The sequence below is a fragment of the Calonectris borealis genome, chromosome 4 (genome assembly GCF_964195595.1).
Source record: "Calonectris borealis chromosome 4, bCalBor7.hap1.2, whole genome shotgun sequence".
NCBI lineage: Eukaryota > Metazoa > Chordata > Aves > Procellariiformes > Procellariidae > Calonectris > Calonectris borealis.
Genome location: NC_134315.1, coordinates 61,531,184 through 61,550,582, shown reverse-complemented (window position 1 = coordinate 61,550,582; position 19,399 = coordinate 61,531,184). Strand labels below are relative to the sequence as shown.

General features: G+C 40.8%; 1 protein-coding gene across 1 annotated transcript in view; it reads right to left on the bottom strand.

Moving 5' to 3' along the window:
- The window catches only part of TECRL (trans-2,3-enoyl-CoA reductase like), a 72,010-nt gene extending 52,894 nt beyond the window's left edge, over nt 1-19,116 (bottom strand). The window contains exons 1-2 of the mRNA XM_075150613.1: nt 18,830-19,116; nt 4,102-4,153 (exon numbers count right to left, since the gene is read on the bottom strand). Of these exons, the coding sequence (XP_075006714.1) occupies nt 4,102-4,153; nt 18,830-19,063 (286 nt within the window). The 5' untranslated portion in view covers nt 19,064-19,116. The remainder of the gene's footprint in view (nt 1-4,101; nt 4,154-18,829) is intronic.
- Nucleotides 19,117-19,399: the final 283 nt, after the last annotated feature.

Sequence of the window (19,399 nt, the reverse complement as noted above, 5' to 3'; positions counted from 1 at the left end):
CCTCTGCAGACTGGGATATTCTTGCATGTGATGTTTTCAGTTCTCTCTTCAACTTCTCTTTTTTCCTTCCACCCATCACCAGGCTTCCTCCCATCTGCCCTTCCTTCCCTGCCGGCTCCTTCCACCTAGGGGGAAATTTCTGGCCTCCCTAAGCTTACTCTTCTGACTTCAAAGAGTAGCTCTCAGTTGTGCTACCTCTTTGTGCAGGAGGTTGCATCCATGAGTTCATTACAGTATTGCTGAGATCTTATTTCCCCCTCTCCTTTCTGTTCTTCCTCTTCTTTCAAGAGCTTTTTCAGCAACTTTCGTGCAGTAACCTTGAAAATATTTAATGATCACTGACTCCACTATATTACCTGTTCTAGAGGTATTTTATTTTAGTTATGTGATACTTGAATTAGCATTATTATTACAGTTTTTCATTTTCTATCCATAAGATTTCCTCCCCCACCAGTCCAATACATTTTGCAAAGATAAAAATAAATTAAAGGTGAAGAGTTATGGCCAAGGACAAGAGCTTGCGAAGCTTAGCCTACAAGGTATTTCTTTCCCCATTGAAAACATAATCTTTATAGACAAAGAAAATGCCAGGTACCTAACTCATTATAAGCAACCGAGAAAATGGGACAAAAAGCTTCCTTCTTATACACTTAGTTTCACCTCTGCCACCTAGCCAAAGGAATGAGGAAAATAGTAGTAAAGTCACCTAGTGCACAGCACCAATTTGATTGAGGCTTCTTTGACCATACCTTAGATAGTATAGTGTGATGGCCAGTAACATCCAGGCACTCAGCTGCCACTCAATTTCTGGCAGAAAACGTCAAGCAGTAGAAGTGTAGACATTTGTATGATGCCACTATAGAAGATGTATTTTTGTCCTCAGCATACCTATATTGTGGAACACCTTCCCAGAGGATTTTGCTGAGGTCAAAACTCTAAGTAGGTTTAAAAAGGATTAGACAGATTCATGGTGGGCAGGTGTGATGTTTGCTATTAAGCGTGACAGCCTGGATCTAACATCTGTTACAGAAAGCCCCTGTAGAGCTGATGGCTGGAAGGCTGCAACAGGGAAACTGCTGTTCGGTGCTGACCCTGGTTGGTGCTGCCAGTCCCTGCCAGGGGCAGTGGCTACAGCGACCAGGGGCTGATTCAAAACAGCAGTCTTCAGGCTGGAGAAAGCCTTTGAATTCCCATGGAAATGGCAGTTTGCTTTAATTGGTTATTCTCCACTAAGTTCTCATCGATCTCCAAGTCTCCAGTGATAAAACTGGAATTGCCCCCCTGAACTCAGTGTCACAGAAAGCACAGGGTTAGGTTTTGCTGGGCTTGTTTCAGTAGAGACTGTTTTTCTGAAGTAAGGGCTGAGGAGTATTTCAGTATTTGTTCCTGGACTTCTAAGTCCATATTCTGCCTTTCGTATAAACACAGATCCAAACTACTGTTTGATTAACTTAGAAACTACTGAGCAGTAACATGTTATGTGTCACTTGCATCCCATTTCTTTTATTTTAATGATTAACAGCCTCCTGTGCTGCAGTTCATAATTCCGTCTTTTTCCTCCTTTCTTGAATCAGGCAGCGAAAACTGATCAGTGACAGAGATGCTGCTTGTGAAATTGCTGCAGAGGGGTTCCTCTCGCTGAAGGGCTGACAAGATACCAGCTAAGGAGAAAGCTTAATTGCATGGGTGATCAAAGGAGAATGTATGAAGACAGGGAGCCTGTAAGGGGGGTTGCGTAGGAGTGTGTTTTAGCAAGAGATTATAGGGGAACACTTGAGTCTGGCACACATGAAATGACAGAAGTGAATGCATGAGCTAGTACAAAATAGCATGCTAACCAAAGGCATCCACAGATCAGCTCCAATCCCTTCTCAGCTCTTGCCTAAAAGAGCTGTATTCTGTAAGCTGTCATCCTCCAAACAATATGAAGAGAAAAAAAGGGAAGGTTTGTTCTTTGCAAGTGGGAAAGGAGGAGGAGGGGGGAACCTCATGAGACAACAACATCCAGGCTGAACTGGAAAAGCGAGATCAAAGCAATGAGCTGGAATGGGAAGAAAGGACACAGGGCACTGACACGATGTACTCCTGGGAATGGTGGGAATTGAACTAAAAAACTGAAAACTGAAAAAGCATTGAAGGCACGTGCCAGCCCTTCCATGTGCTGTAAAATGCTGTACTGTCAGAGTTTCGATTCACGATTTGTATCATGCTTTATTGTATTGCTTACTGTCTTCCTTTATACTCAGCTCCACTTACATCACTGGGAGTATTTGAGGAATAAGGTACCTCTAAATATGAAAACAGGTGCCATTAAAATGGCTTATATACAGACGTGTACCATTTTAACCCAAACCCATTAAAAACCTCATTAAAGTTAAACTGGCATAAACCCCTGTGCCAGTGATCTTCACCTGATTTAAGCTGCATCAATACAAATCCAGTTTCAATTGATTTAAGAGAGTGTAGGCAGAAATGCACTGCATTTCACAAACTGATGGGAGGACATACTTTTATTGAAATATTAAAACTTATGCACTCAGTCTTTTCATATTCAGCTGTGGGGTTTTTGAACTTTTACCATTTTGCATTTTACAAGCCCTTACAGGGAGTGAAAACAAGTAGTTTTGGAGCAGTCAGGTCAACAGCCTTTTGCTTCATCAACTGAGCCTTTCTGCAACCACAGAAGCCTTCAGCTTTAGTGTTTTATAAAATTCTCAGGACGGAGAAGCAGCATAATATTTCTTCTACTTACCCTATTCTGAACTCAGTATTAGTGTCTGACTAAAGTTTTTTTTGCAAAAGGCATCTAGCCTTTAGTTGAATACACCCTTTTTTGTGAAAATAATGAAAGCCCATCATCTAAGATGCTTATTCCAACAGTAAACTGTCCTGCCTCTTGGAACCAAATACCTCATTCCTAATTTGAGTTTCTTTGGCCTTCACTTCCAACCCTCAATTCTTGTTGCATCTTTTTCTACTCAGCTAAATACCTTTGCAGTTCTAAGAAGTCCAGTTCAAGTTAATAGGCCTTGCATAGACCTGCACATCTCAAATGTGGGTGACACTCAAGGTTACCAGTCCTCATCACAAGTAGCACTTTACTTCCCACAGGCTGGAGCGAGAGAAACATTTCTCAGTCTAGGAGCAAGGGTGGCACAGTTAGGATCTCTACAAACACAGATACAGCAGTATTTTAGCATTTCAGAACTCAAGGCACACTATACACACACGTGCATCCTGTAGGTTTCAGGTACATTTGGCCCCACTCCCTAAAATCCTGACCAGCAATTCAGTGGATAACGGTAAATGCCATCAAACTTTGGCTCTCAGCTACTTTCATTGCTCTTTCTTCCACCTTTCCAACCACCTCCCTCTAGTAAGGGCTGGAGGCATGTGGCTAGGAGGAGGCAGAACGGAAGCATCCAGCAAAACTGCTCTGTTCTCTGGCAGGAAGAAAAGAGGGATTTTCGAGTATGATTGCTCTCATCTCTTCTCATGTACAAGGTCCCTATCTGCAGTCTGTATGTGCAAAAATTACCCGCTCCCCCAGTATTTTCTCCCCTCCTCATGGATATGAAAAACAAAAAAAGCGGTACTAGAAGAAAGGGAGGTTGCCCTGACCATTAAGGAACTGGACATGGCTGAGTCAGTTGAGAAGTCTGTCAGATAGCCTGCACGATCCCAGATAAGTCATTTAATCACTCTGTGCTCGAGTTCCCCACTACAGTAGTTATTGGTCTACATGGTCTGTTTATGGCCAGCTTGAAGCAGTCTAATGTTATCAAAGGTTATCTAACATAACACTGTGAGTGCAAATGCAATTGTGGTCTTGAATTGACACTGTGTAATGTTAAAAAGAGGATAGAAAAGTATTGCCCCTCATGGGCTGGCAGTGATAAATTATGCAGTCCTCTCCTTCCAGCCTCTCACATCTGCAATAGCTACAGTAGAACTTTAGTCCAAACACTGCTCTTATTTAGCACTGGAGCTGTCAAGCCAGTCTCGGCTTTCATGGGAGATTTCATGAAAAATAAATTTGACAACTTCTCCAAGCTAAAAGGCCTCTAACCATGCCTCCAGCCTGCTAGCCATAGTACTTACATGCTTTGTGAAATTTGTGTTTCACATCAAGAAGGGTAGATGATGGAGGTACCTGGGAAAGAAAATAAAATGCATGCAGATTAATTTTTCTGTCTTCTTCACTCTGGGATCCCTTCTCCCCTCCTCTAAAGAAGAGATAATTCAATTTTTCTGCAAGTTCCTTAGGCAATAATGAAGCAAATCAGCAAATTTGCTCTCACATGTTGAGACGTTATTAAGGATTGTCCACATTTGATTTACACATTACCTGGCCCACCTCTGCTTGGCCAATGGAAGGATAAAATCCCAAGGGTCAAGAGGGAAAGCTGCTGGCCCTGCTCGAGGCAATAACTGCCCTCAAGATCAAACCAGTGGGACAACTTGAAGGGTTAGCTTTAAAGTTAGGTTCAAGCATGCTGGGGCCTGGCTCATGGAGACATGAAAGGGTTTTCCTGAGGGGCCAGTAGCAAAGGTGGCAGGTTCTGTCCTTTCTGCCTGAAATGAGTTTGCTTTTGCATGCTGTTGTTCATGTGCACTGAAGCAATTCAGGTGTCACAGTGTTAGATGGCAGTCTGGAGGCCTTTTAGGCTCTATTTTATTATATATATTGATTTCTTAATATACTTTGTACAAAGTGTCTGAGAAACACAGAATTTACTAGAGCGAAAGACTTAGAAGTACCTTGCATTTACAAGGAAAGGCAATGGAACACGTCAGGAAGTAGTACGCTGAGCTTGAGATCGAGGTAGCAAGAGGTAAGGGCCTGGTCTTAACAAGACCGTCCCTTTGCATTTGACACTGATTTAGTATACTATATTGTTCATTGAAGCACAGAGACGGAGAAGTAAATTGAATGTGTCTTAACCATGGGGCTCTAGCGAGAGACCTTGTCGCTGCAGTCAGACAGCAGAATGCAGAAAACCACCTTCCCTGGAGAATTTAGGCACCTGCGCAGCATAAGCTAATACCAGTATGAAGTGGTGGTGACGTATAGCAAAATCTTGAGGAGCAGCAGAATTCCGTTGGGCTGAGGTAGAGAAACAGCCATGGCACCACTTTCCCTGGCTGGGCACTCATTACCTGGTTCACTCCATCTCCAGCTTCCCCCAGTCTAACCAGAACGTGGCAGTTTCCTGACATAGCTTCCTTGGCAGTTACACAGGAACCCCACGGTTCTGCTCCGCAGAAGCTTGTCTGTGTCTTCCCACCTACAGATTTCTATGGGGTTTGCTGGGCAATCCACTTCCTCTTTCACTGCATTAGTTAGAACTCATACACGTAAGCATTAATTGACTTACTGAGCCTTGCTTGGATCTTGGCACCAGCTTTAGCCCATAGCCCCACTTCCTCCAAATGTGATTAATGATATTTATCTATCTATCTATTTTACTTATTAGTGATAGTAGTGAATTGTGACAATAACCATGCATTAAAAATAGAGAAGAACGTAAGAAATTCTGCTAGTAGAGATCAGTCAGCACCTTAACATAGGTTGTTTTGCTGAAAAGACTAAGTCTGGAGAAATACTCATGTAAGAAAATAAAATTGCTGACTCAAAAGCAACAAATCAGTACAGAAAGAAAAGTTCTTCTCTTATATAATTTGACACTCCACACAATATACGTGCCATTAGTGCTTAGGAGCAAGCCAACTTGTTTCCAGTAATAATATGAACAGGCAGAGAGCTCAATACAGATTTCAATGATCTAAAGCTGTAAAATGATACCTGTGCTAAATGGTATGTAAAGTTCAGATTTTTCCTAGCTTTTTCTTTGGGTTTAGATGAGAACGCTTTCTTTTCCACAGTTATAGAGGGTTTTACTGGGCACTGGAAAGGTCCTTATTTGCAGAAACTGCTCTAAGTGAACCTCTACTTAAAGCCTGACCCGTCTCTCTGATGCACCTGCTAACCAATGCCAACTCCACCCAAATCAGGGGCTGGACTCCTTGAAACCAAGGACGTACCCTTTCCCCCTCCCCGACATCACCAAGGTCTGTTTCACCCAAACCATGTTGAACAGTACTGGGCCAGGAGAGGGACATTGCCCTTGGAGTTCCTGAAGCCAGCTGGGTGCCTTTTCTTCCCAGCTACAGGGAACAATAGAAGAAGCCATCTTATCTTTCTCAATTCAAAAAGGAAAGAAATTGTATTCATTGTATATTGTATTCAAATTGTATTGAAATTGTATTCAATTGTATTCATCTGTATTCATTGCACCTGAGTCATTCCACGCAACAGCCGGTAGAACAGCACATCTCCCATAGCCTACACGTGCCTTTTCTTATAACGTGTACAACCGCTGTGGACTTGAATATGTGAGATTGGGGGGGAGTTTTGTTTTCAAAACCTCTAAAAATATCTGAAATTGCTTTCTCACACCTTGTAATCTCACACCTGTGAGGTCTGGAGCCCAGAATCTGTCAGATACAGATGGAAGTGCTGTTAGCTGGCAACGACCACGCAGCACACAAGACTGCAGACCAAAATCTGTCATCTGTCCTAGCACAGGGCAGGTGTGCAGGTTTTCAGAGCTGGCATTGCCAGCTCAAGGAGGGGAATGGTCTTTTCCGATGTGATGGAGGATCATCTGGCTTTCTAAATACAGTATAATCTGCATTACTGCAGGGCCTGCATCCCTACAGGAGATCAGCATCTCACCGTGCCGGGTTCTGGGAAAGAGTAGCCAGGGCAAACCCGTGCTCTGGAGAGCTGATCATCTGATTAAGTCAAGGGAAGCTGAAAGACTGTTAAGCTGAGCACGCTCACAGAGCAGCGCTGGCTCAAGACAGTCGCCTGCACTCCTGAGCGAGGCGGCTCACTGTCGACTCAGGACAGCGCTACTTTCAATCAGTGCAAAATTTCTAGTCCGGCCCTTCTTAGCAAGTCTACCTTTACATCCCTCTCCCGTTTTTCAACCTGCGGCTTTCAGTGCTTTTTCCCCTCCAAATCCTGCTGTGGGATTCATATCACCTAACTTCAGCTATCAAAAAATTAGTCTAAGCTTGTGTTTCAGGTCTACCTATAGAACCATTCACGTGCCTTAGGTGTTTAAAAGTTACAACGTGCCTGCCGGGATCTGTGCGTAAATGGCCTGCTGCAGCAGGGGAACCAGTGAGTGTATCCATGTGCTGTGATGAGAACGGTCACACACCACCTCCCCCACATCCAAAGCTGGTGCTTGAACTGCACAGCTGCAGCTGGGGGGACTGTGCTCCGTACGACGCCTATGAGAGAGGCAGAGCTCATTAGCAGGAGCACTGCTGTGCCCGAGTACATCCAAGCCGCTTTAGGCTGGTCTAAATCCCGCCAGCTCGGGCCCGGGCAGAGCACTACTTGGTTGGTTAGTCGCAGTCTGGCAGCTCGGCGCGGCAGCACGCCGAACGGGCTGCCGGTGCCCGGGGCAGGCCCGGGGCACGCGTCCAGCCAGGAGGGCAGCAAGACTTTTGTTTTATGGGCCAGCTGGCTTAGAGAAGGAGCCTTCCACTTGAGGCAAACTACGCAGATCGCAAGTTGAAAAATAACACAAATACCTTCCTCTTCAGAGTGGGCTATGACATAGAGGAATCGCAGTGTCCTTTCCAGGTAGAATAATGAGGCTATAGCCACAGAAGAATGAAATACATTTTTTTATGATCTTGATAATTCTGTGTCCTTTTTTTTAAAGACCTCATAAAACAACCGGTGAAGTTATAGATTCTAATATTGATCAATGTGAAGATGGATGCTGAGACATCAGCTTACTACTAAGAGTGTCCTCTTCGTAGACCATTAATTATCTTTTGTTCTTTTCATTGTACATCAATACGAGCTAAAGTATTGTAAGGACTGGAACAGCATCTGCTCTTACTACCCTTTGTGCTAACTGAATAAAACACCCTGGAACATTTCACTGTAATTATTAGTCTTACTCTCCTTTTATTCTTTTAAATTATTTCTGAAAGTGTTATAACCTTCCTTTTCCTCTATTTCGGCACTTTTCAAATATGCAAAGGGAAAACAGAGTGAAAGACCACCCTTGGTTTATTTAAAACAAGATGGATTTCATTGTAAAACCACTTCTTACTTGGCACATATCTTTGATGCTTGATGGTCAAGCCAGTTTTCCCTCCAACTTCTTAACTTGCAGCCTAACACCAGATTTAAATATAGTTAACTTACTAGAAAGTTACTATCATGTGTAAGGTTGAAGACTACTTTTTCTTCTCAAAAAAATGTTACGAAGAAATGCAGATTTTACAGGTGTGGGTTGCATTCATTACACTTTTCATTCAGAAAAGGATGATTTAAAAACCTCAAATCCTATTTTTCCTATACCTTCATAGCAAAAATACTTTTACTTTTCCATTTGAGGCAACTTTTCATTTTTTAGGAATTCAAGAACGAAAGGACCTTCTGGGTCATCCATTCCAGTTCCATCCTTCCTTTATGCAGCAATGCACAAAGCATTTTTAAGATTTAAAATACCGTATTAGTAACTTAGGCTATGACTTGAGGAAGAGCACTAAGTGGAAGATATTATGGGAACTTAATACCGCCTTTTGTGAGTGCAGGCTAATCAGATGGTTATCCACTTTCATACCTCTTTCACATTTATAAGTCAAGGAATTATAACAAATCTGGTGATCTGTATATAATTGCATCACACAGTTCTTACAATAAAGAATTATTTTAGGGGTTAGAGGTTAGCAGAATATCAATAAGAATTTAAATAATGGAATTTTAGCAAATAAGTGATCTTTCATTCAACATTTCCCTTTGAATGCTTTTTCTTTGTGACATGTGAGTACCACTGCACTGCTGAGTCACCTACTTTTCAACAGGCAGTCATTTTCCATAATTGCAGAAATTCAGAAATTCTGCCACTCCAGCTCCTCATTAACCACACAGGGCCCCATCTTCAGACAGGGTAAATTTGTTCAAAAGGCTGACATCAGCTTATTGCAGCTGAGGATCTGACCCCAAAACAGATAACCAGCTAATGGGAAAGCCAGGTAATTTCCAAATCCAGCACTCAACAAATACTTCATCGTTACTGCTTTTGCACCCTGACCTTGATTTGGGACCATGCTGTATTATTAGAAATCAGCAGCATTTCACAGAAAGTTAATCAGGAAAACAACTGTTCTAATGGATCTCCGTGTTTTGTGAATTTGGCTTCTAGATCAGATTACTTTTTCTTATTGTTAATTTTCAAAGACAGTATTAAAAATTGGGTACTGTTTTACTGTAACCTCCCTCAGTGCGTCCCACTGCTCTCTTGTTAGCCTGGTGAACCAGTGTGCTGGTCATGTCCAAAGAGATATAAATAGATGAGCCCACCGTGGAAATGACATAGAAGTAACTACATATAGACAAGTGTTGTCAGCAGCTACACAAAGGCTTTATATGGAATTTAATATTTTACTTGGTAGACTGCAGTGAACTGCCTACTAAAGAGTTAGCTCTGCTCTCAAGCCAGTCTTTCCAGAAACTGGAGATATTCAGAACTATGGTTTTAGCTCAAGTCGGTTCCAGCATACGTGAGTAGGGGGCTGTATCGCTTAGTAATCTCCTAGATTATTATGCGGTCACGTGAACTTTGGCATATGAGATAATCCAACTAACTAATATTCCCAGTGACTGTGGGTCAAATTATCTAAGAATACACATAACCACATGCTTACCGGGTGCAGTCATGTCAATTTACACTAGCCAAGATTGTCTCTAAAGATGTTATATTGGTTTTCTACTGCTAGGTGGGTACTTATATTAAAAAAATCCTCTCCCTTTGCAAGAAATTTTCTGAAAAAGTGTCAGACACCAGAAAGAGCTTTTCCTCCCTCTGCTAAAGATGAGAGTGGAAGTAAAGAGAATGCAATTCGTTAGTAGACAAAAGGCATGCAGGCCATCCCTCAGTTTACAGAATTCAACATGTTCACCTATTTCTGAGCAAATCTGACTAGAATTGGCATGCCTCCGTGCCTTCTCACCTTTTGTTAAAGGGAACTGGGTAAGGTTGCTGTATTCACCTTGAGAGCTTAACAGCAGAACCAGTCAGGAAGCCTCTGTCACAACACTTTTCTAGCAGGAAAATGGAATTGTTCTGGAAAAACTCTGGATGTGTAAGTTCGTATTGACTTCAAATTTTAAAAATGAAATAGAAAACATTTTTTTTTTAAAATCCTGTTTCAAGAACATGCTGAAAATTCATTTCATTGTGCTATTTTCATTTCTTTTATTTCTCATCGGTATGGAACTTCCATTACTTTTGCACTATTTTATGACACATCAATCATGATAGTGTAAAATAATATAACACATGGCTCTCATGCCATGGAAAATAACCCAACAGGAAATAATATTCAAATAAATGCACTATTAAATTTTAAAATAAATTGCACTCAAAATGAAGTATTTGTGGTGTCATAACAGATTGAAATATTCCAAAATTAATTTGTAACACAATCTTTCCCAAATTCTACCTCATCAAAAATTCAAGACTCATTTGTTTTCACTGTAATTTGCAAAGAAAACAACATTTGGGGTATGCACTTAAAAAAAACCAAACAAACAAAAAAAAACCCCAAAACCAAAAAAACCCACCGAACTAATTTTGACCAGTTCTTCTCAAGAAGAGGGTGGGGTTTAGAGTTTTGTTTGCATTTTGATTGCCAGTCCTAGCACAGATTAAGCATGTAGCTTAGCTGTGAAATCTCTCTGAATTTGTCTTCCGTTTTCTATCAAGTGGCTGTAGAGATTTATGCTTGCTTTTTTATACCTATGCAAACTGTTAACATTTAAAATCAAGCAGTGCACTCAAGAAACTCAACTGATACTTAGCACAGGACGGTCACAAACTATTTCGGGGACTGTATGAAAACAAAAAGCAAGAGTCAGATCAACCAACTCAAAAGAAAATTCACAGGATGCATTGGCAAAACAAGTGGTTCTATGAGTAGCAGGGCTAACAAAGCCTTACTTTCTACTCATAAAGCACCCCAGAGCCTTCTCCAGCTGCGCCATATCCCTTCCCTGTCTCCTATGACGTTTCCACTGGGCAAGAAGCTGGGGCTGTTTTGCTGCCACGCGCTTGCTGATTGCCCAGTCAGAATGTGCGTGTTGAGCTGACAGCGGGCCACCGGTGTGCAGCAGGGGTGAAGGCTGCACTCCGCCTGTGCTCCCTGCTCTGCAACACTACGCTACCCAGCCACCGGCTCCCATTAGGCAAGCAGGAACTACGTAATCTTTTGAGCCTTTTTTTCTTTCTCTTTCAGATGTATTCAAATTTGGCCAGTAGGTCCAAAGTTATGTTGGGGAGAGCAGGCAGGGAACGATGGAGAGACAGCAAGCCCCCTATGGTCCATGAGGGGAAGTATGAAGCTGAGAAGCAGAAAGGAATGGGGAACGAGGGTATGCATGAGAACAATTAGGCATCATCCGTCAGTTAGAAATCTAAGCGCTTTTCACCATACCAAGCACAATGAAGAGATGCTTGCTGCACTTCTGGTAAAGATTCTCTGACTGCCACAATTTGTTCTCTTGTAGTACAAGAGCCATATATATTAAAAAAGGAAAGCTTGCATTTTAAGGACATTTTAAAATCCAAAATTGTTTAAACATAGGCAGATACGTTATAAAGATAGCATTAATATATCCAGTTAGATCCTTATAGGTCCATTACTACATGGCTCAGGTATTTTGTGAAGAATCACAGGTCTGATTTCAGAAAGAACCTGAAGCATGTTCTGATGGACCAATAAATCATGGGCAGGAGTATTTTAATGCTACAATAATGCCTATATGAGATGCCATTATACACCTAAATTTCCATCATGGGTTGTGCTGGTTAACTATTAGACTAATAAAACACCTACAGCTCCCTATGGTCTTATATTGCTCCAGTACATTCATAATTTGCAATAATCTGTGAATTATCTTTGATGCAATAAGGCAAATGTGCAGCTGGGGTAAAATGTCATAACTTTGTTGGGGAAGAGGACATTTTCACACTGGCTGGGAATCTGTCTCTACAGATACACTTTTGGCAATATTCACTGCTCTGGTAGCATAGCTGGCTTTTACTGTTGGCCAGAATGGCTTATTTTTATGAAGAGCTGGAACACCACTGGTGTCTCAAGAATTCATTCTCTTGTTTTTGCTGAGCTTTGAATGAAGCTTAAATTTTTGGGATCATTTATTGTATTTCACTCTTTCTTTCTTCCCCCCAGGCTTAGACTTTTCTATCTAAAATAAGAGATGTATAAAACCTGTCATTTAAAGGCACTTCTAAGCTTTGAAAATTAGTATCAGCTAAAGCATTAGTCTTCTGTAGTGGCTTCTGTAATTCTTTAAATTATACCTTTACAAATGCTAAATGCCCTAAAGTTACCAGCTTCTCCCCTCCCCAGTCTCTCTCTTCTAGATAAATCAAAGGCCATTTCTCCAGTTATTCCATTTAAAAAGCTGTATTGAAACAAGAATGGTGACAGCAAAGAGCAAGCAGAAATTAATATGTCTAGTTGCCTTTTTTCATCTGAAACTATCTGTAGCTATATTGACATTAAAATGATGTGAATTTCTAGCGGAGCAGGAAGAAATGAGTGTAATGCATTGCTTCAACAGAATTTGAATATGTTTACCTACTTTACCAAGTGTAACTAATAACTGGGGAAGAAAATACTACTGTCATCACCTCCAGCACTGGGGGGTAGGCATAAGATTCAATTCTTACGGGCAAGAAAACATGTAGACTTTATAACATGTTTGTAAATGTAATGTATTTTCTTGCAGTGCCTCCCAGCAGGGACCAGATCCCCGTTGTGCCGGATGCTGTGAAAACAGACAGTAAAAGACACAAGACACTATGAAATCCTCCTTCCAAAAGGAAGTAAAAAAGAGGACTTCCACAGCAATGAGCCTGCATCCAGCTAGTTTTGTGTCTGTGTTCCTTCACTGGTATTGCTGTGGGAATCCCTAGTTTGTGGGACTCAGCATCAACGTGTGGTCTTCCCGTGGAAGCCCCCTCCTTTGATGTAGCTGGTTATTCAATCCCTTTGGGCACCTTTGGCATCAGAGGCAGGATGTCTCTAATGATAGATTGCTTGAATGAGAAAGATAATGATCTTCAACATTCTATGCATGAAATGAGGCCACTGTGGAAGTGCACAGGTTCTGCTCATTCTCCACAAGGAAGAATAGAGAGTCCTGTGAAGTGAAATATTAAAATTCAAGATTTAGGAAAAAAAAGACTATACAAAGCAATGAAAATATTAATCTCATTCCTAGGAAAGGACTTCTTTATTATACTTCCCTAGAATGAAGCAAATGAGGAGAGTCTGATGTAAAAGGCAATGTCCTGGTACTGCAAAGAGTTCCTTTGCAGAGTTTCATTGCCTACTTTAATGATTGTATTTGCTCACCTAAAATGAATGTGGTATGTCTAGCCTCCAAGTCATGATGTGAGAAGTTATTTTTATTTGCCAGAGATGACTACGCAAAAGAGAGCTGGTGACGACTGTTCTTCTTGGCTGCTCACTTTCTGTGACAGAGCTGCAACCCACAGACGAGAGTAATAGATTTCTGATACTGGAGATGCCATTTCTACACGTATCTGATTTTGTTGTCTGCCAGTGTAAATCCATTGTATTGCTAAGCCATAGTGTGCAGATACAAGGACAATATTGTTTTAGGTGCTTTACACAAAAATGCTTGTGAACTCCTTCAGAGACAGACAAGCCTTTCAAAGTAGTCAGAATAAGCCCTAATTCATCTTTGGCAAAAGATGTAGTAATACATATATGGTGTAATATTTAACCGCAAGAAGAGTTGTATATGTAAGTGACTGGATTGATGCATAGATTTTTGTTATGCTGGGCGCGACAAAAGTAAGTAACAAAAGGACAGGCCCTACGCAAGGGTCCTTTAATTTAAGAAAAATAACAATGTTCACCTGACTTTCACTGTAGGCATTGCATGGCATGTCTACACTCACAAAGATATAGTTAAATGCTCCTACAGTATATATCATTAACCACAAACATTTAACTATCAGTAACTGGGTTTTCCAAAGTGATTTCAGAGGGCAGGAAAGTAGTTTCCATCATCCGTGCAGAGATCTTGCAGACCAAGAAAAAAGGCTCTCTCCTGCGTACCTTAGGAAGCAAGCTCTCTTCTGTAGGCCTTAAGAAGTTTTCTGGAAAGGAGGGCCACTGCATAGCAGCCAAAACCTGAGTTTGCACCTCTGCTTATAGCTTAACTTGCAAAACTATAGCACGAAACTACTGAGCTCTGAGGCTTTTGATGGGAAAAAGCTTTCTGTGCTGGTTTCCCCAAAGGTGATTTATTCTGTAAAAACTATATTGTGTAACACTTTCTGCCTTAAAAGCAACTCATGCAAAATTAATTACATTGCACTATGTTTGTGGGAAAATGCATTTTACTACAAGTTAATTTGAAGAAAAAAATATTATACAATGAATGCTGTAACAGAAACAGTTATGAGTTGCCTTAACAGCATTTATAAATCAAATCATTGCACATCCATAACTTTAAAACTAACCTACATCAGGCTTTTGGAATAATGTACAAGTAAAACAGTTTTTGGGTAGCAATGTATTTTTCATAAGTTGTGGCTGACGATGAAAAATGTGGGTTATTTGTTAAAAAATGCAAAAAGGAATTATTTTCTTTCATTTTTAAGACTTGATGAATTTTGCATGTTCTGTTGTTTTCTATAGCTTTTCGGAAGTAATATGGGAGCCAAAATCCTTAGACAATTTAGGACTCTCTTTCATTGAAAATGTTTCTAAGAAGAAATCACTAATTACATGCCCTCTCCTCTTTACAGACAGGAATTTCTTCCATAGAAATTAATAAATTGTGAGGAAAAAAGAGACTTGCGATCATCTAGGCTCATCTGCTGTTTTACACCCGGCCAAAGAAGAGGTTTATTCCTTGCTGAATAATTCTTTCACTCCTTGAGCAAGAAACCTATATGACTCATGTTTCAACTACAGAACATCTTAAAAAAATGCAGTATCGATTTGCATGGTGAAGTGACTGAAGATTCACCCACAAGATGCCCAACTGCTACTTATCACCCCTTGATTGACTGTCCAAATACGGGCCAAATTTCTCGGCTAAATTTGCCTCATTGTGGCTTTCAGCCACCAGTTCTTGTAAGGCCTTTGCCTGCTTGGGTAAACGCCTTTCTGTTCTCGGAAATCCTCTCCCGGGCACGGAGGGATCTCAGGTCAGGCAAGATGCTCCCCGCGCAGAGCAGGGAGCGGGGAAGGAAGGAAGGGAGGCCCAGGACTCTCTCGTTCCAACCGACCGGCACGCCTGGACCCTCGCCCTCTCGTGGGCAGCGCGCAGGGCGGGGGGCCGCTCGCACATCTCCTCGAAACCTCAGTGCCTTTTGTCCCCTGCTGCCATCACGTCGGAGCGCGGGTACCCTTGCTCACGCCAGTACAGGCCCAGGGTACCTCCTCTGAGCATTTATATACTGCTTTTAAGGACAGACGGATGGGGTTGTAGCCTGGGTTTAAATTAGCTTTCCCACTAACTCCTTTTCGAAGCCTTTTTCCAGCTGTCAAAGGGAGCCCCCTTTTGTCTATAAATCGCCAGTGCCTGCTGTCCTGCCAGAAGTAGTTTGGGGACATTTTGTAGAATAACTGGAAAAAAATTTTGAGACAGGTTTGTGTTTCCTCCCTTCTCTCCCTGTCCCCAAACACTGAAGCCTCTTTTCCATGACATCTCACCTCAGAATTAATTTCTGTACCAAGAGCAAATCTGGGGAAAAAGATCTCACACTTGTTATTATTTCTTTTTTGAATTCTTTAAGTAACTCGCTGGAAAAGCTCATGTGCACCAAACTACTTGCTTAATGTCATATCCATAGCAGAGAAAGTCCCCAGAGCAGGTTGGCAATATTAAATAAAAGAAATGATACTCCTATAAAGAATTCTATGTTCAAAGTACGCATGTGCAAAATGAACTGCCAGTGTTGCTGACTCCTGTGAATTTACTTCAAGTTTTGCAAGATTAGGTATTTTTCTTCAAGACCCAGCTCCTGGAGAGGATCACTATGGGACAAAATGTCTAGGGTTTTCCTCTTCTACTACTTTCTTTCAACATTTTTTTCCTGCCTTTCTTGACTGTGGAAAAGCCTGCAGTACGATGTGAATGTATCTTACACGCTTAAAAACCAGGCAAATATGTATTTATTCTGTTCCTTTAAGCCAACCTTAAAGACGATCAGGACCTTATAGTAACCACTCAGCTCACTTATATTGTGACTGATCCTTCCCCAAAGTGTAAGATGGGTGAGAAAGCCAAAGGAGATAATGTTATTTTCATTTTACAGATGGAGAATTAATTCATATTACTTATGCTGGATCCAAAGCCTACTGATGTCAATTGATTGCTCGAGATCACACAGCTGAACACACCTCTTCTAAATTCCTGACACTGCATTGAGCACAAGACATTTTTTCTTTCTAAATACCAAAACTAGTTAGATGTATCATCATTTTGCAGACTTTACAGAGCTCCCACTAATCTGAATAGGATTCACATGCATATGCAAGAGTCTCATAGAAACTAACGTTCTGCAAGCAGCGACTGGTATTTAACCACATAGCATTAATCATCTAATCACTCTGCCTGAGTTTCCATTAGGTGGAGAAAGACGGGGTCTTCTCCCTGCCATTGTAATATAGTTTGTCCCTTTAGATTTATTAATCTGAGAATATTACAAATGTATTTGCTAAATCATAATAGTCTGAAGTACTAACAATATGCAATGAGTGTAAATACATACATTTTAAAATCCATGGTTCCTATTCTCTCCTATTATAAATCCTGAAAAGTAAAATCATATGCAACCCCAAGAAATGAAGCTAATCATAATTATCTTACAAACAGAAAACAGGCACTAGAAGTGTCGTGTTGGGTCTATATCAATGTTACATTTAATTAAGCAGAAGATTATGCATAATCCAGTAAAATGATCTCGTTTGCTCTAATAACCAACCGAAATGAAGTTCACCAATACTAACAAGTGTTCACGGAAGTAAGGAACTCAACTTCTGCATTTTCAGGGTTGCCTTAGGAAGGGTTTATCACAGCAAATTAAGGGACTTAGACAGCCAGATGAATGTGTATTCAAAATCCAAATTCTTTAGGCAGTCTTGGAAATCTCAGCCTTGCACTATACTTGCACCAATCCCTTGGTACTGTGCCAAAACAAAACAAAACAAAACAAAACAGTCCTTGCTGCTGGCCATTTGCCATGTAAATTGAACATAGATTCCTGAGCAGATGCTTCCAGTTTACAGTTGCTATTGCTCCTTTGTGTGTATTTTACCTCTATATAGAGAGTACTTGGCAATCACCACTCGTAACTCTCTTTCCACTGCTACAGGGGCAGAGTCCGTAGTTTGGAGAAGGTGTAGAAAATGTTCAGGCTCATCAAAATTCAGAATAAAGATTAAAACACAGGTCTGCTGTTGTCCCAACAGACTACCGTTCCTCCATGCATCATGGAAGGATTCCTGAAAGGCGGCTCTGGGTCTAATTCTGTTTCTGTTAATATATTTATTTTAGTGACACTATAGAAAGCTTAAGATAAGAAATACTCAGTCTTTTTTTGGATCAAAACCTTATTCAGTATAGTATTTAGATAACCCTTTTTAATAACTGCATAAATATCACTCAGTAAATTAAATAATGCAAACACTATCATTAGAACTGGTATTAATAGTCATCATATTTGTTTGACCATTTTGTACATATTTCCCCTTTGGCTAGATTTAAAAAATCTCAAAAAATATTTTGGCCCATTAAGAATGAACAAATGAGACATTTACCTTTAACTAGGCATACAAATTGCAAAAATACCCTTTCAATGATCTCGTAGTATTCCACCCTGTATATTTCAAAGGCATTAAATTAAACATTTGAAGCAAACTTATCCACCGGTTCCAGCTGTTGCCAGTGAGGATAAGGGAATTTTTTATTTTTATTTTTTCTTCTAGCAAAACAGTAAGTCTCAAAACTCTACTATGTTACTGAAAAATCCTATAGTCTAAATAGATTAGGATTCCCATTTTCATGGCGTGCAAGAGACCAGCTCTTCTGCTGAGGGACAATGAATCACAAAACCTGTGACGAAAATATTTATGAAGCATTTTTTCAGCTGTTGTTTACTGTGTTGTAAACTTCCTTCCTACCTAATCCTCTCATCCTACTTACACAATTTGACTGTAGTTTATATTTTTTGATTCACGTTATTAAAAAAAAGTACCTTTCTTAGCTAAGACCCTTTGTTTAAAAATGAAAATTTTTAAAAATTGCCAGGTTCCTGCCCAATCTGATAAGTAGGGTGCAGCTGAGTACATTTAGATACCAACAAGAACCCACAGCATTGCAGAGATGCTAAGCTTTACAAATGTATTAAAACTGAATATCCGTTCTGAAGTAGACACTTAAGTATCATGCTCTGAAATAAACACTGTAATCTAAGTGTCAAGAGACAGCTAAGGACATATCTTGAGTCCACAGAGCAGCCAAGAGGTCTAAAAGAAACCAATGTTGGATTATTTGTAAAAATCTTGGAGAAAAACAGCCAAGGATTGTGACTAACGAGAAGTTCTGAGGATGAAAGCATTTCTATTACAGAATAAGACCACAACAGAGTGAAAACAGAGTCCCTGAAGCGGCACCGTGTGAACCAGGCACAACCCCAGCACGCTGGAATACTACACTCACCTTGTCCACAATGCAGATCTGCTTCTTGCTTTGCACATCAAGAATTTCCACTTCAAAGTACGTGATTTTTGAATGTTTGAGCACTGGTGGTGATTTGAGATGGCCAGCAGAGAGCACAAGCTGAGAGAAGTTGAAGAAAGAGCGTGTGTCATTGTGGGACATGGACAGAGCTCCTCCATGAGCTGCAAGATCCCTCTTGCGTTCTGGAGCGCTGGGTTTCTGCCTCCTGTGCATGGTGTGACCCAGCAGCAGTGCTCGTCATATCAACAGGGGACAGTTCCAGGGGGAAAATGTTTCCTCCCTGCATCAGTTAAATACAATCACAGGCTGATGAGACACGAAAGGTCAAGTGGCGTTCCATTTTAAGTGTACTGTCTTATTTAGCAGGAGTGAAAACAATGGCTCTGTAATCCATGTCTATATTTAACCTGCTATTGTGATGTGCTGTATTGCTGCTGCTTATTTTTTCTTTTTATTTAAACCAGCATTTGAAACAACACATCTAGAGATTCCCTATTAGAAGAAGTCAGATCCTGAAATTCCAGAGCCCTAAAGGAATCAGGAATGAAT